Genomic DNA, 25,884 nt, shown 5'->3' on the forward strand with positions numbered 1-25,884 from the left:
TATTGCACAAACGTACCAATTAAACAGCGTAATATAACTGGGACTAAACCCAAAAATGTAACAAACTCGATCAGAACTAAACCAGGACTAGAGCAGGATCAGAACAAGTCTACATCAGGACTAAACTGAGCTCAAACCAAGTCTTCATTCTGACCTGGCATGGAGTTCAACAGTGACTGCCCATTCTGGTTTTGGAAGTAAAATTTCCGTTCATTTTTCCAGTAGACTTTTCGTAAACTCAAATACAGTATGAAGAGTTCAAAGTCCAAAAAGCAAATTTAAAACACAGGATTCAGGGAAACTTTTTTGAATATCTTAGCGGTTTATAAAATTTCAGAAACACATAAAAAATATATATACACTGGAAAAAAAACAATATGTCGGTAAGACTTAAAATGACTTAAATTAAGAACATTTTACTTTATCTGAGTTTTGTGTCTTATTTTTTTGTTTGAAAAAGCCTCTAAGAACCGCTGCATAAACCATGTAATCCCCGCATGCCGGTGAGTCAGTTACACTCGGGAGTTTGACTGACAACCTAACAGCCAATAGAAAATGAGGTAGCCTTGTTTTCTATTGGCTGATGTTTATCGGACCTCACTACGTCCACAGTTGACAGATTTTCATTCATTTTTTTTTTTTTGGGTCATCATAATTACAAGGCTGCTGCATCTCTATAATGGTATTTTAAACTTCCATTGACAATTTGAAACTTTGAAAATTTGATTTTTTTTCAGTTTCAAATTGTCAGTGAAAGTTTAAAATACCATTACAGAGACGCAGCAATTTTGTAATTATGATGATCAAAAAAAAAAAAAAAAAGAATGAAAATCCATCAACTGTGGACATAGTGAGGCCAGATAAACATCAGCCAATAGAAAACGAGGCTGCCTCATTTTCTATTGGCTGTGTGGTTGTCAGTCAAACTCCCTATGTTTCTAGTGTAACTGACTCGCGGCGCGCTGGGATTACGTGGTTTATGCAGCGGTTCTACCAACAAGCCACAAACGTCACTATTTTGCGCTGAAGTCGGCGAAAATTGTTAATGAACTCCGTGTCACTGAAGCGAAGCACATCGCCGCTCACCACTCTTGGCTACGTCTCCACATCCACACGTTCCTTTCAACGGACGTCAATGCCGCTGCCCCACAAAATGCCACGGCCAAAAACCTCGTCCATCTCCTTCTCAATAAATTTTTTTAAAGTTTTGTTGTCATTGGTTACCACACAGCTGATTACTTTTCTAAAATATATGTGGAAAAATTCATGAGAAATTTACTTCTGGAAATGGGGAGTTGAGTCACTGTTGAGCTCTATAGTCCTGGTTTAGTCCTGGTTTGGGAACTACCAGATTGATGAGGTGGCACTTTGTAACTTTTTGGTTCTGCTTGTTTCCATGGAGATGTCATTGCTCTGCCTGGAATGTTCCACAGTGTGACATTAAAGGTTGTATGGAGGATTTTTTTTTTGTTTTTTTTGTTTCAAGTTGTCAATGATAGCATTATAGAGGTGCAGTAGCCTTGTAATTATGATGACCAAAAAAAAAGAGAATAAAAATTCATCAACTCTGGACGTGGTGGGGCCAGCTAAACATTTGCCAATAGATAACGACATTGCCTCGTTATCTGTGAGCTGACAGGCTGTCAATCAAACTCCCTACGTTTCTAGCGTAACTGACCTGCCTGCGCGCCGCCGGTACGTGGTTTACGTACGCCTGTCACGCAGTCCACAGACGCAAGACGCACAGACGCTGTTTACTCCACCAACGCAACAGTTCTTAGCGGCTTTTTTTGACCTATATCTTCCTCGCAGTTAGCACAAAGTTTGTTGCAATGGCGACAAGAATCCAGGAGCAGTTAGCCGCAAAAGAAAGTCCGTTTTTGAGGTCGCTGAAAGAAGAAGACAAGGGGAAAAGCAGCGAAGCCAAACTAAGGTGATTCTTATAGATTCATTCCAGCGATGGCGCGACTGAAGCAGACGCAGGGTCTAAAGACTGACGCATTGGTCGCCAAATTACTCCTGGACAGGTAACTTCTGCTTATTATGAAAACGTACTTTATTTCCAAGAGCTAGTCAAACGTTTTTCAGGACACGAAAGCGATATCCTATGTCTGAAAACGTAATTTTCAAGGCAAAGAAAGAGTCCGCTTGCTGCTGCGTGTTGTAGCTAGTTCATTCGCACTGAATCTCCGCGCAACCTTCTCTGCACCCCTTTCCTGCTCCTGTCCCCGCTGCCCGTTCCGCTCTTCCCCCTGCTCCTCACTTCTACGGGCACGGAATCTCCGTGCACCGCTCCCCTCTCCTCTCTCCTCTCCCTGCTCCCTGCTCTGCTCTTCTCCCTGCTCCTCACTTCTCGTCCGCGAACGAAATGTCCGCACACCCGCTCCCCCGCTCCTCACTTCTCCGCCTTGCCTAACCAACACTGTAGTTAGTTGTTTACAAGTCATGTGCAGCACCGGCTGTAAACAAACCTGTTTCTGGCGTAAAGAGGAGGCGGGAGAAGGCGTTTCTACGTAGGGAGCTGTAGGGGAGGGGGGGTGGTTTCACGCATGCGCAACATTTGAAAAAGGACAAACAGTCGCTGGATTTCTCGTTCCTTGGAAAATCCTCTATACAACCTTTAAACAACTCCACATTACATTTATTCAATTACAAGTGGTTTTATAGCTCAAAAACACCTCGAAAAACAAGGATTCTGAGTGTGAGCGGGGTCGTCTCTCCACAGATCTGACCCGTAACTTGGTCTGGTTTGGTCTCCATGAAGATAGAAAGGTTTAATGCCATTCCAGACAAAGCAATAACATCTTAAATAAGTTAAAACTCCTGTAAAAACGTGTGCAAATGACTCAAATCCAGACTGAGATGGTGACTTGAAATGATTGCAGTGCGGCGTGGGAGAGCGGCGACGTGGAGCCGAGGGGGCGTGGCTAAAGCGGTGATGTCATGAGGTCACCCAAAATCTAGTCTAAATGTTTATCCTGTCAGTCCGACCTTGTCCTCCCACCCTCACACAGGCGCGATTCTCCCTCGCCAAACGCCTACGAGAAACTCACACTTTTCTGCGCACGGGGAGCTACTCTACAAACACTGCTGCGCGCCTTTTAACTGGAACCAAAAAAAAAACGTGAGCAGATTACCCCGATTTTAGCGTCGTTGCACCGGCTTTCAGGTCGTTCCAGAGTTGGTTTTAAGATTTTATTGTTTGTTTTTAAAGCTTTGAATGGACTGGCTACACGTTACGTCTCGGACCTCATCCAGATTTACTCCCCCGCGTGCTCTGAGGTCCGAGGGCCAGCTCCAGCTCGTGGTGCCTAAAACGAGACTTAAAACCAAGGGGGACGGGGCCTTCTCTGTGGTCGGCCCCAAACTCTGGAACGTTCTGTCCCCCCACATCCCTACAGCCCTCACAATGGAGAGTTTTAAGTCTCGTCTTAAAACCCGCTTTTATTTCTTTGGCTTTTAACACCGCGTGTGAGTTGTGTGGTCCTCTGTGTCTTTTTATTCATTTTACAGATTTTTATGTGTGAAAAATCCCTCAGTCGTCCAGGTAGAATCCATAGCAAGAGAGAAAATCAACTTGTCAACTGGACAAAAAGTTTATTTGGTGGAATACGCTTTGCAACTCATCCAAGCTGCTTCTTTAGTTCTGGTCAAAATGCTGGTGGACACTTCCTTATATCTGTCTGCAGGGAGGAGCTAACTACACTGAAACTACTCTGAAACGAACACACACACTCGTTTACAGTTTCTGTGAGTTAGTTAGGCCTATTGAACTGCACTGAATGTGGGCTGTTATCAGTAGAATCATTCAGGAACATAATTGGTACTTTCACTCCTCTGGACCTGATCTGGCTACACCTCTTGTTCTCGTTTGTTTTGATTCAGGTTTGGGGACTGAGTTGTAAACAGGAGACAGATGGTGTCTGAGTGCTCTGTTTCTGTTCAGAGAAGGATTATCTTTCCTAACAAAAACAGCTTCTTTAACTCCTCTCTCAAACCAATTTTTTTCTCTGTACCTCACTGTCCTCAAAAGAGTGGCCCGAGGCTTTTAAGTGGAGACGTACAGAAGACTGAGGTCCTGTGTTGCTCTCTCATCTGTGTTGGTACTAGGGATGGGCATGATTAGTCGATTAATCGATAATTGATCATTAAGAATTTCATCGATTACGTTAATTTTAATCGACAAACTGAATGTAGGTTGCTGTGCGTAGTGTGACCAAACAGGTGTGTACATGTGTCTCTCTGCATCAGAAGGAGCGAGACACAAACGGTCAGTCAGTCTGTAACGTACCGAAGCACAAATGCGTATTTAACGATGATTTGTACAAGAAAATCCACGCTTTCCGTTGCGTTCGGGACAAGTGTGAGTCCATGTGCACAGTGTATAAAGCAGCACATATGTTTCGTGTCCAGTGGGAAAAAGTTTTACCAGGTGAGAGTCGCGCAATGTCGATGACGAGTCCCCACCTCCCTCCCCCCGTACGGTGTCCTGGTTTTGACAAACGCAAATATGGTCACACTAACCTGTATTCCACTGAGTCATGTCTTTTAATCCAACAGAAATTGACCGCATCAGCGACACAAGAGCTGTAGTTTTATCTTCGCTGAGTTTATGCAAATTAGCGATGCGGTTTTAAGTTTCGTTTTCTGTGAGAGTTGCACAAAACTGAATTAAACACATTATAATGTCAAACGGGCTGATGTGGCTCTAGAGTCGTTACGGTTTATATGTCGTAAAGTTGAATTTATTTATGCAGATTAGTAGTGCAGATAGTAATAATAATGATGATCATTTTAATATAAAAACGTTAATGATTAATCGATAATCGGTACATCCTCTTCTCCAGTGTAGCGCTCACTACAGTCTTCACTTCACTGAATGGAGTAGAACACATCGTTTTGTTTGTGGCTCGGTGTTTTTTCCTTTGAATGGACCAGTTTTTGGGCGATTTTTACGGTTTGCTTTTATTTGATTTGAGTGTTTTTATTGTTTTAGAACTGTTCTGACCATTTACCTTTTTGTTGTCTTCATTTATTTTACTGGAAATTGCTTTGTTTGTAAAATGTGGTATAGAAATAAAGTGGATTTGGATATTTTGAATTGAGTTTTATATTTTATTACTCTATTTGAAAATGGGAATAAAAGTAGAGATAGAAAGAGTTGGGAGGGAAGTCATTGCAAGATATTTGTATAGTTGTAACGTCAGTATATTTAACAATGGGACTACAGTAAGTTGAGATGTATATGTGGTTGTTTTATTAGAAGCAGCCTGTATTTGAATCTTAATTAATACCTCAGAAGGCTCAAAGTAATTCCTGAACTAGTGATTTAAGGTCCTATATTACGCAAAATTGCCTCTTGTGAGTTTTAAGTCATGCTAGAATGTTGTTACCTCCTCAAAAACAAACGTGGAGTTGTGTTTTGTTTCATTCACACGTTTGAGTAATGTTTTATTATTAGTCTGTCTACATTTCCAAAGCTCAATATGCTTTGTTCCACCTTGTGATGTCATGAAGTGAGTTTTCAAGTTAAAATCAGCCTTGGAAACATGTAAATGCGCCAATAATAATGCTGAATGTTAAACAAAAACCCCAAATCATGAGATGTATTCCTTAAATTGCCCTTATTATGCTGTTTTCTGATCAATGTTATAGTGTTGTTTCCTGTGTTTTGTTTCATTCATACATTTTTAATGCACAAACCCTGCATATTTTGGCTTTGAGTTGTGAGTTCTTCTCAAAAGTTTCAATTTTTTTAACGGTTTACTGTTGATCCAAACATATTCTGAACTTTTGATTGATGAAAGTGTCCACCTTTGGCAGATATAACAGCTGAACACACTCGTGGCTCGTTCTTTTTACAGTAGAAATCAAATATTCTTCAGAAAGTTCTTCCCAAGTCTGTTGCAGAAGTTCCCATAAATGTGTGGCACTTGTAGGTTGTTTGTCTTTCACTCTTCTGTCCAGTTCATCCCAAACCAGCTCGATGGGGTTTAAGTCTGGACACTGTGCTGGACACTCCATGTTTTCAAGCTTTACCGTCTTGTTCTTTTTTCTTGAGGTAGTTTTGGCAGAGCTTGGATTTGTGTTTTGTATCTTTTTTTTTAACCTCTGTCTGTTCAGTTTTTACCTTTGTACCATTTCAAGCTCTTCATTGGACTCGCACGACTTGAATTGCAATAAATAACTGGAAAAATTAGGGTGTTCTAAAACTTTTGACCAGTAGTGAATATAAAAGTTGTTACACCCTCGTCCTTAGGTTGACCTGAGCTGTTAAACCAAGTTCGTCTAAGTTCATCTGTTAAGTTTGAAGTTAGTTACTCTGGCTTTTTATCTTTAGTATTCAGACTTCGTGGTTTGAGATAAGTGTGAGGGTTTGGGAAATTTAGATACTACATTTCCATGTTATTATCTTGTTCAAAGCACATTGACGTCATTCTAAAACCTGAGAACGCTCATTAGCGCCTCTGCTGGTGGTACAGTGAATAAAAATAACAGGACTGAAAAAGAGACAAAGATTCATCAGTGCCTCGCTTTTCTTAAGGGTCCTATTACGCAAAATTGACTCTTGTGAGCTTTAAGTCATGTTATAATTTCGTCACCTCATTGAAGAAATACTAGGGGTTGTGTTTTGTTTCATTCACACGTTTTTGAGTTTTTATTATTAGTCTGTCTACATCTCCAAAGAACAAAAGTGGTAGTTTTTAAGTTAAAAGCGACGTCCTAGGGCTGAAATTATCCAAATGATTCTAGTGAAGGTGTATGGAGTTTAAAAACACAGTGGAGGACTTCCTGTATCTTAATCTTAAACCCTAAAATCCTCTAGTCCAACACTGGAAGAGTTTGCAACCTGCTTTTTTCAGTGGAGATGTAATTGGTCTCGATTATTACTCGGTTATTATTACAATTTATTATTTAATGGCATCTAAAAAAAAGAAGATAAGAACTAAGAAAAAACATGATTGTATTTCTGAATGATGATTTAATAAAAACATAAAAAAAGTCTAACACTGTAGAAGCCTTTAAAAAAAGCGTATAAATCATTATGTTTTGAAAGATATAGCTCTGGAATGAATGAATTTTGCATTAACTTTAGTTTGTTTTAATTTATATTTTGACTTTTATATATACAGTAAGTTGTAAGTGAAATTGTAAATGCAAACTTGCTGTTTATACGATGCTTTTCTTTATTGGAATTGGCATTATAAATACTTTTTTCTTCAGCCTAAACCCTTTCGGTCATGACCCAATATGTTTTTTCCCGTTGGTTTAAAGAAAGAAAATCAAATTGGCCGGTACAATTTAAACAATACACATTCAATCTTGTGTTTGTGTTTATTTTTTCTATGTACATTTAATTGGCTAAAGCAAATCAACAGTAATTTACAATAGTTAATTGAACCAAAGAGTGTTTGTTCATTGAGCATGTCTTGCGCATGCGCTGTGCCAAGTCGCTCCACCCAACATAGGGGGCAGCACTGACAACAGCCTCACTTGACTCTGCCCAATAACACCGTAGAATATGACACGTGCGCCATGTGCTCTGGCCTCCGATCATCCAAAGAAACATGAGCGAGACCTCGCCATCCCACTGCCAAGCTTCTCCACGATGGAAGGTAGTGATGTCGAGATGAAGCCCCATGAAGCACTGAAGTGTTCCAGCCATTTGCTCGACTCTTGAGCCGACGCTTCAAGGTGCTTCATTTGCTCCACAAAAAATATATAACAGGCAGAGTGAAAATAGAACAATCAACATGGTCATCGAGGTTCTGATGGAAAGATTTATACTGAATAAATGAACGATTAAATATTTGAATGTTTGTGATTTCAACATAAAGTGTGAATGTATGAACCTGGAGTCTGTGTTCGTGATATAAAGGTCGGGTTAAAAGAAAAAGTAGGAACAAATTGGAGATCAGGATGTAATGTGACTGTGCTCGTGTTACTACTTTATGTCTGTGCTTATGCCACAATAAGCACGGCAAAATAGGGTCATTTTATTCATTTTTATTTAAAAATATCAATTTCTTCACAGTATTTGGACTCAGATGGTTTCTTTTTACATTAAATTCTACATTCATTTAATGTAGAATTTTAAATTGGCACGTAAATGGTAATGAATGTTTTTTAATTGACTCAATTAACTTTTGCGTGTTGAGGTAACGGATGTTTTCTTGTTGAACCAATTTATAATTTAAACTGTTTTAGTTCGACCAATTTATAAATATCATTATGATCAATTAACAATATTTAGATGTAAATGATTTCTATATAAATTATAAGTTAAACCAGTGTTTTATTTTTTTCAGTGTGTTTTTTTTTTGTTTTTTGTAGTGCTGCAAAATGACAAGATTCCCAACAAGAATCCATGTTTTATTTCATTTTTAGGCAATATAAAAGCCTGTAGTAATGTAATGTGTTGTGTCATCTCCATGGTCCCAAGACGCAGCAGTGCTTTGAACGCTTTACTCCAAAAAAAAAAAAAAGGAAAACAAAACACCTCAAACGATCAAAACACAAATTATCTCCCAAAACTAAACCACCTTCTCCGCCTTCCTCCAGGTCCCACAGAGCTGCCTGAAGAGCTCGCCCCAGTGACAGAAGGCCCTCCAGAGGTTGCCCCGGCCGCGTCCGAGCCCGAGCCCGAGGCCGAGGCCGAGGCCGAGGTGGTCACAGAAGCTGCAGCCCCAGACGCCCCAGAAGCCACAGATGCCCCGGTCGCCGCCGCAGAAGAAGAACCAGCCGTAGTCACAGACCCCCCAGCGACCGACCCCCCCGCTGCTGCCGAGGTACACAAGTCACTATGAAAAATGTAATGTTTTAGTGATTTTTGTGGAAAGAAACACCAGGATTTTTACTTATTATAGTTGGGTAGATAGGTGCAAATCAGAACTTTTTGGTTGCGAGTCCGTCACCTTCTTGTTTCTCCAATCCAATCCAACTTTATTTGTATAGTACATTTTTATAAACAAGACAGTTTCCAAAGTGCTAAAACATTTTACTTTAAAACAAAAAAACAAAACAAAAATAATGTCAGCAGAATTATGTTACAACCAAGAGGAAACTAATAGAATCAATAAATAAAATAATAATAATAAAACTAATATAAAAAAAAATAATAAAATCAATACATAAAAGCAGTACTAAAAAAAAAAAAAATAAATAAATTTTTTTTAATTTTATGTATTTATTTTGGGCAAGTAAAGTACATTCTTATACAATGGAACATATAACATAAGTTAAATCATAATAGAAATAAAAAATACCCCCCCCCCAAAAAAAAAAGAAAAAAATGTTTTGCCCAAAAAGGAGTGAGAAGAAGAAAATTTATTTAATTCCACCCCTACTCTTCATAATCTAACACAATAAATTAAAATAAAATAAATAAAACAGAATAAAATAAATAAATACATTTTAAAAAGATACAGAGGACCACAAAACTCTCGCAGTGTTAAAAGCCAGAAAATAAAAGCGGGTCTTAAGACGAGACTTAAAACACTCGTGGAGGGGCAGAGCGTTCCAGAGTTTGGGACCGACCACAAACTTTATGTAAATGTCACTGCTCTGCCTCGAATGTTCCACAGTATGACTTTAAACAGCTCTACTTTACACTTATTCAACTGCAGAATGGTTTTATTGCTCAAAAATATCTAGAAAAACTTGCATTCTGACTGTGAGCGGGGTCGCCTCTCCACAGATCTGACCTGTATAACTTGGTCTGGTTTGGTCTCCATGAAGACAGAAAGGTTTAATGCCATACTGTGAGACATTCCACAGCAATAACATCTCCATGGAGAAAAGCGTTTGACGGACCCTCCACCAGAAAAGTTACACAATCTTTTTTTTTTTTTTTAAATCTTGCAAAGTGCATTTTTCATGTTTTTCTGATTATTACTGGGTTTGGGGGGAGTGTAAATGTGGTAAATAGTTATCGTAGTTTTACATCAGTTAAGTGGCAGTTTGTGGAAAAAATGTCGAGAAGAAAAGTACAAAAATAGAGGAAGTAGTGGTTAGTTCTAAAACCGAATCCCTCTGAAGTTTAAACCTTCATTCAACAAAATAAAAATGTTTTGCTCTATTCCAATTAATCTGTTATAACTATTACGCAATGTGTTTATTTTATGGTTGCCAACAGAAAAAAAGTTTCAGTTTCATTAAATCTTATATATGATGTGTGTTTTCATATATTTTATTTATTTATTTAATGTAAAAGTGAGTACAGTACAAAAAAGTGTTGAAAATTGTTTTAACAAGATCATGACCAAAGAACAGTGAAATCCCTAAAGTGCATGTGACAGGTTTTCATGTTTTTCTATTTATTACTTCTCATATTTTTATTTTAACTGTGTTTTATTAAAATATATAGTAGTAGTGTAAGCTGTCATATGCACTTTAAAGGCACTATATTCAACTTTTTTTCTGGGGACTCATATTTTAAAAGTCACAAAACTTCGCGACCCAAGTCAATAGACATTATTCGTAAATCACAAAATAAAGGTGATTTTAAACATTATTGAACATTAATGAGGATATGTTATTGCAGTGTCTCTCTGAACAATTAGTTTTACTCAAATTTTAAATGATGAAAAACAGTAATTGAAGCAGCAATAAAAGGATCCATAAGTCGCCTATTTGGACATTAAATGTAGAACATTTATTTTTCTTTTCAACATTCAATTGAGCCAGCAACATTGGAACAAAATATGTCAACGTTCCAAAACATGTTTAAATATTTTGACATTTCTAATGAGATAGGTGGGCCTGTCTGCATTTTTGTAGCGCGTTTTAGTCTGGGGTGCAGGAGGAGAGTGTAACATCCTGACAAGGCGACCCCACTCTTTGGGAAACAATGCTATATTACACAAAATTGACTCTTGTGAGATTTAAGATGTGTTATAAAGTTGTTACCTCATCAAAAACAGACCTGGAGTTGTGTTTTGTTTCATTCACACATCTGAGTAATCTTTTATTATTTGTCTGTCTATGCCGAGTAGAACATTCAGTGGATGAGCTGCGAAACGTCTTCAACCAAACTAACTTTTGTCCAGTCAACAAACTGAATTTTCTCCTCAGCATGGATTCTACCAGGACGACTGAGGGATTCGTCACACATTAGTCTGTCTACCTCTTCAAATCTCAAAATGCTCTGCTCCACCTTGTGATGTCATGAAGCGGTAGTTTTCAAGTTAAAAGCTAAGTTTTACATTTTGTTCAGTAGAGATGAGTAATTCCAGCACTGAATAAAAATGAAAAAAATGCATATCACACTCAGATGGCTGATGTCCAAAAGCTTTTTCTTTTATTTTTAAATCATGTTTCGGCAAAAAGGCTTACGTCAGATCAACTTTCTTGCCCTGGACCAGTGTATTTGAGCGCTGAAATCATTCAAATTATTCTAGTGAAGGTGTATGCAGTTTAAAAACACAATCAAGCAGTGTCACAAGGTGGAACAGTGTGTTTTTGGCAGAAGAACCCTGTGTAAATATGCAGGGTTTGTGTGTTAAACATGTGTGAATGAAACAAAACACAACTCCAGGTCTGTTTGTGATGAGGAAACAACACTGTACCCCTTTAACCTTATATCTTCTCAATAACTACAAGGAGGTGGTGACTGAAGCTCCAGTAGAAGTCGCTACAGACGCCGCTGAGTCCGAGGCTGTGCCCGCCACAGACGCTCCCGTGGCAGAGACAGAAGCTCCGGCGCCTGTCCCCACGGAAGCCGCAGAAGCAGAAGCAGAGCCAGAGGTGGCGGTGACAGAGGCCCCGGCCGCAGAGGAGGAGCCAGAGGTGGTGACCGAGGCCGCCGAGGTGGTCCCTGAAGTCCCAGAGGCCACCGTGGCTGCAGTAGAGACGGGAGAGGAGGTGCTGGTGGAGGGGGGAGAAGAGGGTGAGAGACGAAATACTGCAATACTAAAATGAAAATTGGCAAACCTTTGTATATTATGCTCAAGGGGCAACTTTCCTGCAGAAGACTCCGCAACCTCCCTGTTTCCATGGAGATGTTATTGCTTTGTCTGGATTATTACTCAGTGTGGTGACAGTAGCTCTGTTGGTAGAGCGTTCAACATTTTACTGTCCACTCATCAGGAACTGCACATGAGCATGCTAGTTGTTTGCTTTACCGTCGCTGTGAAACCTCGCTCTGGTCTCTGAGAGTTGTGAAAAGCCCGTATAAACTCATCTCAGTGAATAATTAGGAAGCTCAGAAATCATAAAATAAAAAATAAAACCAAAAATAAGAAAATGAAAAAACAACTGTCTCTAAAACCAAAATGAAACACGGATAATGATTCGTTTTTTCAGTTTTCGATTTGGCCCATTTCCCGTTTCCCTGACTTAAACTGCGATGCCAGACTTTTGTGCCACATACGGACTAAACCAGAACTAAAACAAGATTAAACCAGGACTAAACCGTTTTCAGACCAGGACTGAGGCCAGGACCAGACCAGGACCAGACCGTGACTGAACCCGGGACCAGACCGAGACCAGACCAGGACCAGACCGGGACTGAGACCGAGACCAGACCAAGACTGAGGCCGGAACCAGACCAGGACCAGACCAGGACCAGACCAGGACTGAGACCAAGACTGAGACCAGGACTGAGACTGGGATCAGACCAGGACTGAAAATGGTTTAGTCCTGGTTTAGTCTTGTTTTAGTCCTGATTTAGTCCTGGTTTAGTTCGGGTTCAGTCCAGCATCGCAGTTTAAGTGACATAAACGGGAAACGACTGTTATCCTTTTTTTTTTTTTTTTTTTGTTTTTTCTCATTATTCATTTAAACACAAAATCGAAAAATGAAAAAAACTAATCGTTATCTGTTTTTTATTTTAGTTTTGGAGACAAATAATGAAGAAAATAGTTAGAATAGTTAAAATAGTTGTTTTCTAGCTTTTGGTTTTATATTGAAAAACTAATAAACAAATGATACATGGATTTAGCTCATTGTGTCTCAAAGCTAACAGTGTTTTACATTAGCTTTGAGTTAAAGTAAAACATCGAGTAAACAACAACAATCATTATTTTATCATATGTATATTATATTATTATTTTTATATGTAGATCTCCTCAGTTTGCAGCGTTGTTGTAATAGTAATTATGACTCAAAATTAGCATTAGCATTAGCACTGAGACGCTAACATCTCTCTTTATCGACGCAGAATTATCCTGTGTTGAAGTTTGTTTGTGTCTTTTTTAACACGTTGTCAGTGAAATCCGCCCACAGCTCCCTGTTCACTACTTTATCTTTAAATATTTATTCATTTTAGCACGACTCAGCAAAAAACACACAGAGCTGAAATGGAACAGGAAGTAGCGATGCTAACGATGCTAACAGTGAGGCTGCCGAACGCTACTGTGGCTAATTAATATCTGTTCCGCCAGTTTGTCGTATTAATTGTCAAAACCCCGTTAAATGTTTGTCTCCAGAGGGTCTGAGCTCGGGGCAGGTGGCGGGCATCGTGATTGGCGCGCTGTTGGCCATTGTCATCGTTATCGCCGTGGTCATCACGGTGGTCAGGAGGATGGGCAAATACTCGTGAGTACACACCAAAACACGACGACGCATACATACAACAAAGTACGTACATGTTTTAAAATAGAAGTAAAAGTACGATTGCAATCACTGATAACTATGTGTACATCATGGAATACATACACTTTACAAATATGAAAGAAATGTGCTCACAAAAGTATACAGTTAAATTAAATCAAACTACCATGATATACCAGCATTTTACTACGGTACATGTAGTTGGCATGGATAACAAGGCTGATACTGCTTGTGTCAATTTCAAACTGAATTTCGATACTAAAAAAAAGACTTGATGCTGATTGTGTCGCTTTTAAACAATATTGTAATTTATAGTATGCACTACTGGTTAAAAATTTGGACTCACCTTCTTATTCAATGTTTTTTTCTATATGTTTACTACTTTCTACATTTGATATCCACACAGAAGACACTAAATATATGAAGTAAGTAAGTATAAATGGCGTTATGTAGCAGATTAGTCTTCAAATTACCCATCTTTTGCTTTGTCGAAAAATATTTAGTTGAGTTATTCAACTTTATACATATTTCATGATGAGGGTAAGATCGTAGATTGACCAGTAAATCAAGAGCGAAAGGCAAAGCTCTCGATTTACCGCTCAATTTACGTTCCTACCCTCCCCTTTGGTCTTGAGCTTTGGGTAATGACGGAAAGGACAAGATCGTGGATATGAGTGGTCAAAATGAGTTTCCTCCGTAGAGTGTCTGGGTGCTCCCTTAGAGTTAGGGTGAGGAGCTCAGTCACACGGGAGGAGCTTGGAGTAAAGCCGCTGCTCCTCCACGTCAAGAGGAGCCAACTGAGGTGGCTCAGGCATCTGTTCTGGATGCCTCCTGGACAACTCCCTTAGGAGGTGTTCTACCAAGACCCAGGACACTCTAGAACAGGGGTGCTCAATACGTCGATCACGATCTACCAGTCGATCACCAAGGTCGTGTGGGTAGATCGCCGTGTCTCGTCTCAGACTCTATCACGTTTGGACTCGGTCTTGTCTCTCACTCAAGGTCTGACACTCAACAAGTGTGATCATATTTCATTACGGCCGCTGCTGTTGGCAGTAAACTTGTAGCGGGTGCAGGAGCGTGTGGGGCGTCTCAGTGCAGCCTGTGCGCTCATTTGAAACCCGCGGAGACTCTACGGCGCATCACAAATACACACGCTCCCTATGCACGGCTCGTCTGCAACAGCGTGTGCCCTCGTGTACCAGCGTGCATCACAGGGCAGGTTCAACTTCCTAAACATCCTACCTGTCCATCTGCCTCACGTCAGCACGCCGCCCCTCGCCTTTTCACGCTCTCGCTCCTTCCTGCGTACAGCGAACACAAGCCCCTCCCACAGTGCGGCTGATTAGAAGAGCAAGACCAAACGTGAAGCAAAAACTAGTCTAAATTTGTGTTACAGTGTTGGCACAAAGCAGGTCTACAGCATAGAGCGGATCTACAGAACAGACCTACTGCCACATTTGGCTGAAGTTTGTCTAACAAAAGTGCACAAATGCATCTGTGTTTGTCACGATGTGCGTTTGGTTTGGTAAACGTGCAGAGGCTGGTAAATATCACTGCAAAACCAGAAAAGAATGAAACTCCAGTTTGGAACTTTAAAAAACAGGTTTAAAAATCTTACCTACTTCCTTCACTTTTTTCACAGTTTTGTGTAAAGTGCCAGAGGAAGTTCTCTTAAAGAAGAGGTTCTCAAACTGCGTGTGAGGTCCAAAAAAGGGGCACAGAGTGTTTCAGTGCAGTTTGCTTGGCTTTGTATTAAGTAGATCATTTTGTAAGTAGCTCGCATGCTGAAAAAGTGTGAGCACCCCTGGTATAGAGGGACTGTGTCTCTGGGCTAGTCTGGGAAGTCTTGAGGTCCCCCGGGAGGAGCTGGAGGAAGTGTCCAGGGTGAATGAAGTCTGTGAGTCCCTGCTTAGACTGCTGCCCCAGATAAAAATGGATGGATGAAATATTTGATGTCTTCTGTATATCAAATGTTGAAAATGTAGAAAAAAACATTGAATGAGATGGTAAGTCCAAACTTTTGACTGGTGTAGGTCTGATAAAACTCAAGATAAAATAAGATAAGATGTTCAGTATTGATACCTGCTCAAATAAGTTTCTAGTTTCAATACTACTTTTAGTATTGATTATCATCTGATTTTCTATACTTTTGTCAACTGTAGATGCTACAAAACATGCTTGCTGTGTATCAATTTATGCCTTTATTTTCTTTTTTTTCTTTGATAATTGAGAAACACATTGAAGTGGCTGGAGCATGTTTAACTAATGCGCATGTGTTTTTTGTCACAGGGCTCCACCTAAGGGCAAAAAACCCACCAAGTCTAAAAAAGACACCGTGATGGTTTCTGTAAATGTCACGTTTTGTTCACTTTTTAAGCTAATACTTTTAACTTACAATAACTGAACCACGTCCCCTTGTCCCTTAATAATAGACTGACAACTGCTGTGTGATTTTCTGGTCCAGAGTGAGATGTCCACTTATCTTAACGACCCTATTTCGGTTTGCTTATGTATTTTTATAGACGTCACTTTAAATGGTTTTATCCCAGGGGCTTTCTGCATCTGCTAATGTTAACTAAAGGATCAGAGGCTGAAACTGATAAAAATACTGAATATAGCGAGCGATGCAACGAAGCAACAATGCAAACGGATCACTGAGGTTGTCTTCTAATCCTAATGCTGAAGGTTTGATCCCCGCTGCTGTGTCTATATTTATTAGGGATGTAAAAATAACCAAAATATCGTGTTATCGTATTGTCAAAAGTCTCATAATAATACCCTGGGGCGTCACAATATATCGAATTACAATATTTTTTGCTTAAATGCATGGTTTTATAGCAACAATAACTAATAAATATCAAGAACTACATATCCCATGATTCATTTCAGTGCAGACAACTTAAATTAATATGTTTTTTACTTGAATTTTTGGGATTATGATGGAAATAATTCACACCAAATTCTTGTCAGAGTATTTTAAAAGCATAAAAACGTTCTATCTACAATTATATCGCAATAAATATCGTACCGTGAGATGCATATCGTGATAATATCGTACTGGGAGATTCATTTTTACTGCTTATTTTTGCGCTTTTGTCGAAGTTTTGTTGTGTTTTGTACAATGGCACAAAATCTACAAACAAAGCGGCAGTGCAAATGGATCACTGAGGTTGTCTTTACTAATCTTGTGTTTAAGTTGAAGGTTTGATCCCCGCTACTGACATTGTATCTGTCCTTGAGCAAGACACTTAACTTAACACATTTTGGCTGTGCGTTTGTTGTGGCTGTATAACTAGAGAGGTTTCGTGTTCCAGAACAGCTATGGTTTGTCATATTAGTGAGGCGTGTTCAGTGCAATTCAAAGCTGTTGTTATTATTATTGCTGATACTTTGCACTGACATTACGCCGGGGGGTTCTGCGTGTATGTCTATGCCAGCAAACGTAAGCAAACACTGCCAGAAAATAAGTACACAAGTGTTCAAGACTTGTTCATATCTCACTCGTTGTAGTTCCAGCTTAGTCAGTTCTTTTTGGTGAGATTGTGTGAATAAAACTCAGATTAAAAGACCCATATTACGCTATTTGCTGATCGATGTTATAATGTTGTGTCCTCATCACAAACAGACCTGGAGTTGTGTTTTGTTCACACGTTTAACACACAAATCCTGCATGTTTAGGCTGAGTTCTTCCACCTTGTGATTAGGAATTAGGGTACATATCTTGATACAGTGAGCTTTCAATTCGATACGATATATTTCAAATCGATTCGATATGATTCAATAAAAATAAAGGCTAAATCGTGGCTGTGATACTAAAAGTCTTGTGAAATGTTAAACCATTTTTTGTGCAAAGTTAATATGAAACACGCCGATTTTAATCATCGAAACAGTGAAAATGTCAATTGTTGTCGCATAAACGAGTTTCCTTCCTCTAAACAAACAACAAAACTGTAGCACTGTAACAAAATAATTTTGTAAAATACACCAAAAAATACTCCTGGCGATATATTGATACAGCAGTTCCCGATAACGGTTCTAAATCATCACATTAAACGATACGATCTATTGATATTTTGATATTTTTTGCACACCCCTACTTGTGATGTCATGTGGTTATACAGGAAGTGCTCCACTGTGTTTTTAAACTTCATACGTCTTCACTAGAATCATATGGATAATTTCAGCCCTGGAATTGCCGATCTTTACTGAACAAAAGGTAAAAGTCAGCTGTTAACTACCACTTCATGACATCACAAGGTGGAATAGAGCATGTAGACAGACTAATAATGCAGGATTAAAATGTGTGAGTTGAAACAAAACCAACTCCAGGTGTGTTTTTGAGGAGTTCATGGCATTAGAACATGATCAAAAGCTCGCAAGAAAACATGTTGTGGTATATAGGCTTCTTAAAGTCTAACTTCAGACAGAACGGTGCCTCTAGTTAGCGTCACACCCCCTGATAATGTTGATGCCATCAGCTGCAAAGTATCAGTAAGGTTACAGGTCTAATTACGCTAAAAACCTTAAAACCTCCCACTCGTGTGTTCACCTAAGCACTAATCCAAGTCAAATATTTAACCATTAGAAAATAGAACTAAACATGAACTCTCCCTTTTTTATTTATTTATTTTTTGCCATAATTGAAAGGTGTGTGAAATATAACAGCATGTGTCTTGTAGCTTTTCAAACTTGTCTCATTTTTTCATGTTCAGAGACGTAAGATGGTGATAGTGGGCCCCCAGTGCACTATTTTATAACACAGGTATAAGGCAATGTGAAGGCAACGTTATTATCTATGCTACCCACCTAATACATACATATACCCACTTCACTGGTGTTTATCCTGCATGTTGAAGTTCACCTTGACATTATGGAGTAGCTACAGGGGCAACGACGCAACTACGGTGGCTCTGAAGGGACATTCTGGTTCATTTAAAGTAGTATTATAGTGAAGAGCAAAAGTTTAGATCATATTCTCAGTCCCAGTTCAGTGCAGTGTTGTGTTTTTCTTTTGTCAAGGTGTTAAATATTTGTAATAACGAACATGTAGTATAGCCGTCTAAAAGACAGCCAACCGCTAGTGAGTTAAAGGTGCACTTTGTAACATTTTGGTTGCTTGTTTTTATTAATATGAATATTGAATTTATCTGCCTGAAATGTTCCACAGTGTGACATCAAACGCCTCTACTTTACATTTATTAAATTACAAGTGGTTTTATAGCTCAAAAATACCTAGAAAAACAGGCGTTCTGACTGTGAGCGGGGTCGCCTCACCACAGATCTGACCTGTAACTTGGTCTGGTTTGGTCTTCATGAAGATAGAAAGTTTTTGTGCCACAGTGTGAAACATTTAAGACAAAGCAATAGTATCTCAGTGGAGAAAAAACATTTTGACGGACCCTCCACCAGAAAAGTTACACAATGCACTTTTAACATCAATATACTGTATTTTTCGGACTATAAGGCGCAATATCAATAATGTTGAATTCTCTCGTCTATTTTTATTTATAAATCACACTGGATTATAAGGCGCATTAAGCGAAACAAACGGACGACACTTAAGACTCTTTAGCCGAGGCATCCACGATCCATTGGCAGATCGTGGTGTAATTCGCAGTGTTGTCTTCCTGTCTTGGTGAATGTGGATTATGAATGTGAATGTGGATGGATAATTTAAGTTTGTTTTTGTTATTTTCTAGGACGACTCAAATATTCATTGAGTAATAATGTGTTTAATGCAGCTTTGCGCACATTTGTTTACGTTTTACAAAAACGAAACTTAAAACCACATGGCTAATTTGCATAAACTATAAGCGCTGAAAAAAACAGCTCGCTCCTTGTGCGCTGATGCGGTTCAGCTTCTGTCAGACTAAGGACCGTAAATTGGGCTTTACTCCATGAGGCTCCTGTCTACAGTAGCTGTAATGTTCCGACAATCCATCAAACAGTGTGGCTTCGTAGTTTACCAAAGTCGTACTAAAACATTTTGACAGATTTTTGAGCACCGTGTACCACATAAAATCGGTTCGAGGTCAATAAACACAACCAGAATTAATACTTAAGGCGCACTGTCTGATCTGTTTTTGAGGATATTGAAGGATTTTAATTACGTGTTATAGTAAAAAAATACGGTATAAGATTTTATCAAAACTCTTCCCTAGTTTTTTCTAGTTTTTAAAATGTTGCTGTAATTTATTATTTGACCTCTTGGTTGAACTGTTACTGTTACCTAGTAACCATAACATTAACAAGGTCCAAAAATTATGGAATTTTCTGTTGATAACATAGGAAGAGGTACTGCGTTTTAGAACTGACCACTACTTCCTCTATTTTTGCACTTTTCTTCTCTACTTTTTTCCACAAACTGCCATTTAGCTGATGTAAAAGCCTATTAACCGCAGATATTATCCCTCCAAACTTAAAGTAATAATTAGAAAGACATAGAAATCTGTCATATGCATATTTAAAGGTGCATTGCGTAACTTTTCAGGTTGATATTGCTTTACCTGTAATGTTCAACAATATTGTACTAAATATAAGACACATTTATTCAATTATGGGTGTTTTTATTGCTCAAAAATACCTTTAAAAACACAAAATCTTACCGTGAGTGGGGCCACCGCTTCACAGATCTCACCTGTAAACTGACCTGGTGGCTCCTTCTGCTTGTCTCTATGGAGATCGGCACCTCAGTCATGGGTCTTCTACCAGAAAAGTCACTTAATGCACCTTTAACATCAATGCATTTAAGATTTTATATGCCTAGTTTTTTCAAATGTTTTAAATGTTGGTGTAGTTAATTATTTAACCTCCTGGTTGGAGACAGACAGCAGACATGAGGTAATATAGAGTAGGTTATATAATGTTAAGGTCCAAAAAGTTATAACATTTTTTTGTCTATAACATAGGAAGAGGTACTGCGTTTTAGAACTGACCACTACTTCCTCTATTTTTGTACTTTTCTTCTCAACTTTTTTCCCCAAGCTGCCATTTAACTGATGTAAAACTATAACTATAAACCTATTAACCACAGATATTGAAAGTAAACTTAAAGTAATAATTAGAAAAACATAGAATCCTGTCATATGCATATTTAAAGGTGCACTGTGTAACGTTTCAGGTTGATATTACGCATTTATTCAATTATGGGTGTTTTTATTGCTCAAAAATACCTTTAAAAACATGAAATCTTACTGTGAGTGGAGTCACCGCTTCACAGACCTTTCTGCTTGTTTCTATGGAGATCGGCAAAACAAAAACACCTCAAACGAGACGAGAAACTGACCAACTCTTCCGGAAAAGTCACATAATGCACCTTTAACTGCTGTATTTATGTTAAACTAATATAATCTATAATCTTGCAATTGTTTTATTTCAGAGGCAAGTCTTTCCTCAAACTAAAAAACCCTAAATGGACAAATAATCAGATCTTTTTTTCCCTCCTTGTAATCCGGTAATCACCAGCTTATGAAATCATGATCTAACCTCCTCTCTCTCTTTCCCACAGCCCTTGAAGAAGAAGGGAGCCAAACAGCCCGAGCGCTCCAAGTTCTGGAAAGTCTGAAACTACTGAACTGTGACGTCGATAAAGAAGATTGCTAAAAAAAAAACCAAGACTGAACCAGGACTAAACAAGGACTTCTTCTGGACTAAAGCGAGACTAAACCAGGACTAGACCAGGACTAAACCAGGACCTAACCAATCTAATCTCGGACTGAACACACCGTTGCATCAAAAGTAAGAAGATTTCAGGACTACACTCATTGCCTACGGGGAGGAGGAGATGTGTTTGTGATGTACGGAAGCCTGTGAAGGACAAAAGCGTGGGTCAAATCCTCCCCTCAGTTACATTTTCGTATTCTAGAAGAGCTGTCGTTCCCATACCAAGATGGCGGCAGCGCGTCAGGACTTTCAAAACGCAACGTCAAAAGGGAGCAGGAGTCAAAACCTCTTTCCTTTATATTTCTTGTGAATTTGTTGATAGTAGATTTACATTAAACGGCAGGTATTTTAAATTTAGGGTTGTCCGGATAGCAGTATCAGTACTATATAGTATTGGTGTATTTTGCTCTCTCCAATACTGTCATAAAAGTACAAGTTGTAGTACAAGTGTTTTTGTAAGTATGTTCACTATCTCTAAGCCTGGCCACGCCTTATTCACCAAGTTCCGAAGTGCCTTAAGTTTTCGTTTTATTCTTCGTCAGTATGCCTTCCTCGATGTTATGTTTTTGTTTTTCTCCTCAGTAATAGCGAATGTGTTTCAAAATGCGTACTTAAGTAGTAATATTAATATTTTATACCCCGACGAATCCAACGGAGGTCCAATGAAACCCAAAAATGGTGGCTGGCCAGGCTATCTCTCCTGAGCACTGTACGGAAACGATTACTGTATAAAGGTTCGGTAATATTATCAAGAGCCCAAACAAAGCTGGTGTTTCTGATAGGGATGGTTAAAGCAACATTGTTTAACTGGCTCAGATTGTGTTTGCTTAACTGTATGGCTTGTATAGGCCCTTATAGCACCTTTTAACACAACCAAATCGCTTGACGTTAAGGTGACCAGACGTCCCTATTTACCCAGGACAGTCCCAGTTTTGAGCCTGTGTCCCCTTGTCCCAGCAGATTTATCCAAAACCAGTGATTTGTCCAAGTTTTATACAAGATTTTTAACCAATCTCATCCCTGCCAACAGTAAAGAGCGGCATAAGTTGTTATTCGTTTAGGTAAAATACAGAAAATCAGCTTAAAAATGACCAAAACACAAAGAAAATGTGACTATACCGACTCATATTTGTCTTGAATGGGCCAAGTGCATAACAATTTTCCTTAATTACGCTCTCGTTTCACAATTTTATCATTACCAACCACCAAAAAAATCAGGGATGTCCCAGTTTTTTATTTTGAAAATCTGGTCACCCCACTTTACGTTGATTTGAATTACTTTTTCACTTCTTAGTCAATCAATAATGGCTACTTTTGGGCGGACTGAAAGAAACACGGCTGCCAATTTGCGGCGCGAAACAGCCTTTTGCAACCGTCAATCGCTTCCAGAGTCGCACAAGCTAGGTTAAGTGTCTTGCCCAAGGACACAACAAAGATCTGAGCTGACGTGAGCAGGATTTGAACTATAAATCTTCAGGAAAATGAGAATCTGCTCCTCACAACAAAACAATATTTGGGTTTTTTATATGCACTTGAAGAATATGAATGAATTTAATTATCTTTTAGAATATCTGTTGTGCAATTATTAGTCCAAGTTTAGAGCCTTGTGTCCCTTGTTCCAGCAGATTTATACAAAACCACTGATTTGTCCCAGTTTCTTACAAGAAATGTCCCAGGTGTCCCTATTTTTGACAAGTTTGAAGCCTGCCAACAGTAAAGAGAGGCATAAACTGTCATTTGCTGAGGTAAAATACAGAAAAGCTGCTTAAAAACGACCAAAACACAAAGAAAACGCGACTACACTGTCTCACATTAGTGCCGATTGCGTAACAATTTTAATTAATTACGCACTCGTTTCACAATTTTATTATTACCAGCCACCGCAAACAAGGGACGATTTTATTTTGAAAATCTGGTCACCCTATTTTGTTTACCTTTGAAGAATATTAATGAATTTGCAATGATTAAAATGTGTTGTGCAAGTTTACCAATAGAAATACATAGAAAAACACTGTCTCTGAATAGTGTTATAAAAACAAATCTGCAAAAAATTATTCACGTTATCGTAGAAAGCTCAAATCAAACAAAAATACACCTTAGTTTTGACCTGATCAACTTTTCCATTGACCAGACGTCCCTGTTTACCCGGGACAGTCCAAGTTTAGAGCCCAGTGTCCCCTGTCCATAGTAGATTTATCTAAAACCATTAGTTTGTCCCAATTTTAAACAAAAAATGTCCAAAGTGTCCCTATTTTTGACCATTTTGACACCTGCCAAGTAAGAGAGAGAGTAAAGAGAGACATAAATTGTAATTTTTTTTAGGTAAAATACAGAAAAGCTGCTTAGGAACGACTAAAACACAAAGAAAATGTGACTATACTGACTGATATTAGTGCAGAGTGCGTAACAATTTTCCTTAACGCACTCGATTCGCAATTTTATTATTACCAATCAAACAAACCAGGGATGTTTCAGTGTTTTATTTTGAAAATCTGGTCACCCTAACAATATTGCCTAAAGAAAAACACAGAAAAACATTGTCTCTGAATAGAGTTATAGAAATATTTGGTTATAAATTATTCAAATTATCGTAAATAGCTCAAATCGAACAAAAATACACCTTAGTTTTGCCTTCAATTTTTCTATTGCACAGATACAGAGCAAGTATAAGGTGACCAGACGTCCCTATTTACCCAGGACAGTCCAGGTTTTGAGCCCTGTGTCCCCTGTCCCAGTAGATTTATCCAAAACCACTGATTTGTCCCAGTTTTATACAAGAAATGTCCAACGTGTCCCTATTTTTAACCAATTTGATACCTTCCAACAGTAAAGAGAGGCATTTGTTTAGGTAAAATACAGAAAAGCTACTTAAAAACGACCAAAACACAAAGAAAATGTGACTATACTGACTGATATTAGTGAAGAGTGCGTAACAATTTTCCTTAATTCCGCACTCGATTCACAATTTTATTATTACCAATCAAAAAACCAGGGATGTTTCAGTGTTTTATTTTGAAAATCTGGTCACCGTAACAATTTTGCCTAAAGAAAAACACAGAAAAACATTGTCTCTGAATAGAGTTATAGTTACAAATGATTCAAATTATCGTAAATAGCTCAAATCGAACAAAAATGCACCTTAGTTTTGACCTCAGCTTTGCGGTTTGACGTTCATATCTGGTCACTAACGCCCGGTAAAGTTACGCAATGTTGCTTTAAGACATGTAAGAAAGGCCGTTGGGACGTGCCTATTAGAAACACAACAAAGAAGTGCGAAGAAACCAAGAGCGTCTGTTCCAAATTCCACAGGATGTATAGACAATGCAGCTCAACGCCACGACTCTCTCCCACGCAGCATCTACGCCAACGAAAAAAAACGCAAAAAGAGCGAGAAAATAAAAAAAAAAAAAAAAAAAAAAAAAAAAAGGGACGATTTTCACATTTCGGATTTCTTTTCTGTCGCCTGAAGCCCACACTGCTGAAGTTTAGCCGACTGTATGAAGAGTGGCCCGTAGCGGCTTCACGACGAGGCGATTTTTTTTTTTTTTTTTTTTTTTTTTTTTTTTTTAGAAGCTCGCCGTTCCGCGTACGCTAACACTGAGATGCTAATACATATCTGTGAAATTTAGCAGAGGGGTTCGTGCCACTGTCAGAGGGGGGGATTTTAACTTTTGAAGTGCGTTATATTAATGTGAGTGACTGTAATGTTTAACCCATTCCAAAAAAAAAAAGAACATGGATTTATTCTTTTGTTAATGTTGTTTTTGTTTTGCTTGCCTAAATGTGGTTCTTGTTAGCAGTTCACACAGAGCACACATTGTCTCCACATCGCAGCCCTGCCCCCTTTTTTTTTTTTTAAATTGACCCCAGGATTTTCGAGTTGCACTTAATTCTCGTGCACAATAATGTTCTGTTTAGCTGAGTTGTTTTGGAGAAAATCGTCGTGCAAATACATTTCGGCTTTCCTCGCTAGCTGCCTGTACAAACCCGGTCATACGTGCACTGAATGAGAGAGTAGTTTTAGTTTTTAGTAGTTCAGACACTGCAAAAAAAAACGTTTGCGACGAAATGTTGTGTGCTGCCCCTCCCCCTCGGCTTGGCTTCATTTTATCACTTCTATGTCTTTAATCTGTGCCATGGGAGTTGTTTGAAACTTTATTTAATTGCGGTGTTTTTTGTTGTTCATATTGTTTCAATAAAATACGGAAAATTACCACGAGTCGCTGCGTCGTTTGTTTTATTGGAAGCGAACGCGGCGCTTCATTATGTGTGTTTATATTAAGCCTCGTTTGGAAAACCAACTGAGACGTGACATGAGCTCAAAAGTGTGTTATGTTCTGGGACACTGTTGCCGGTCTCCACGGAGGTGTTATTGCTTTGCCGAGAACGTTCAAGAGTACGGCGTTAAACCGTTAAACGTACGGTGCCTGTCGTCATGGAGACAAGCAGGTGACGCAGCAGAGCCAAGTCACAGGTCGGATCTGTGGAGAGATGAACCCACCCACAGTCAGAATGTTTGTATTTTTGAGCAATATACACATATCTTATTAAATATAGCCATAATGTTCCAACAATTCATCAACCGGTGCGGCTTCGTAGTTTACCAAAGTCGCACTAAAACATTTTGACAGATATTTGAGCACCGTGTACCACATAAAATCGATTTGA

General features: G+C 38.8%; 1 protein-coding gene across 1 annotated transcript in view; it reads left to right on the forward strand.

The window, feature by feature from the left end:
• Positions 1-25,429, forward strand: part of si:ch211-156j16.1 (uncharacterized protein LOC564557 homolog) — an 85,400-nt gene extending 59,971 nt beyond the window's left edge. Inside the window, exons 2-5 of the mRNA XM_020923318.2 lie at positions 8,563-8,789; positions 11,602-11,887; positions 13,428-13,536; positions 21,062-25,429. Coding sequence (XP_020778977.2) covers positions 8,563-8,789; positions 11,602-11,887; positions 13,428-13,536; positions 21,062-21,068 — 629 coding nt within the window. The 3' untranslated portion in view covers positions 21,069-25,429. The remainder of the gene's footprint in view (positions 1-8,562; positions 8,790-11,601; positions 11,888-13,427; positions 13,537-21,061) is intronic.
• The last annotated feature ends 455 nt before the right edge of the window (positions 25,430-25,884 follow it).

The sequence above is a fragment of the Boleophthalmus pectinirostris genome, unplaced genomic scaffold, assembly GCF_026225935.1.
Source record: "Boleophthalmus pectinirostris isolate CB_2022bp ecotype Guang Dong unplaced genomic scaffold, ASM2622593v1 HiC_scaffold_8, whole genome shotgun sequence".
Lineage (NCBI taxonomy): Eukaryota > Metazoa > Chordata > Actinopteri > Gobiiformes > Gobiidae > Boleophthalmus > Boleophthalmus pectinirostris.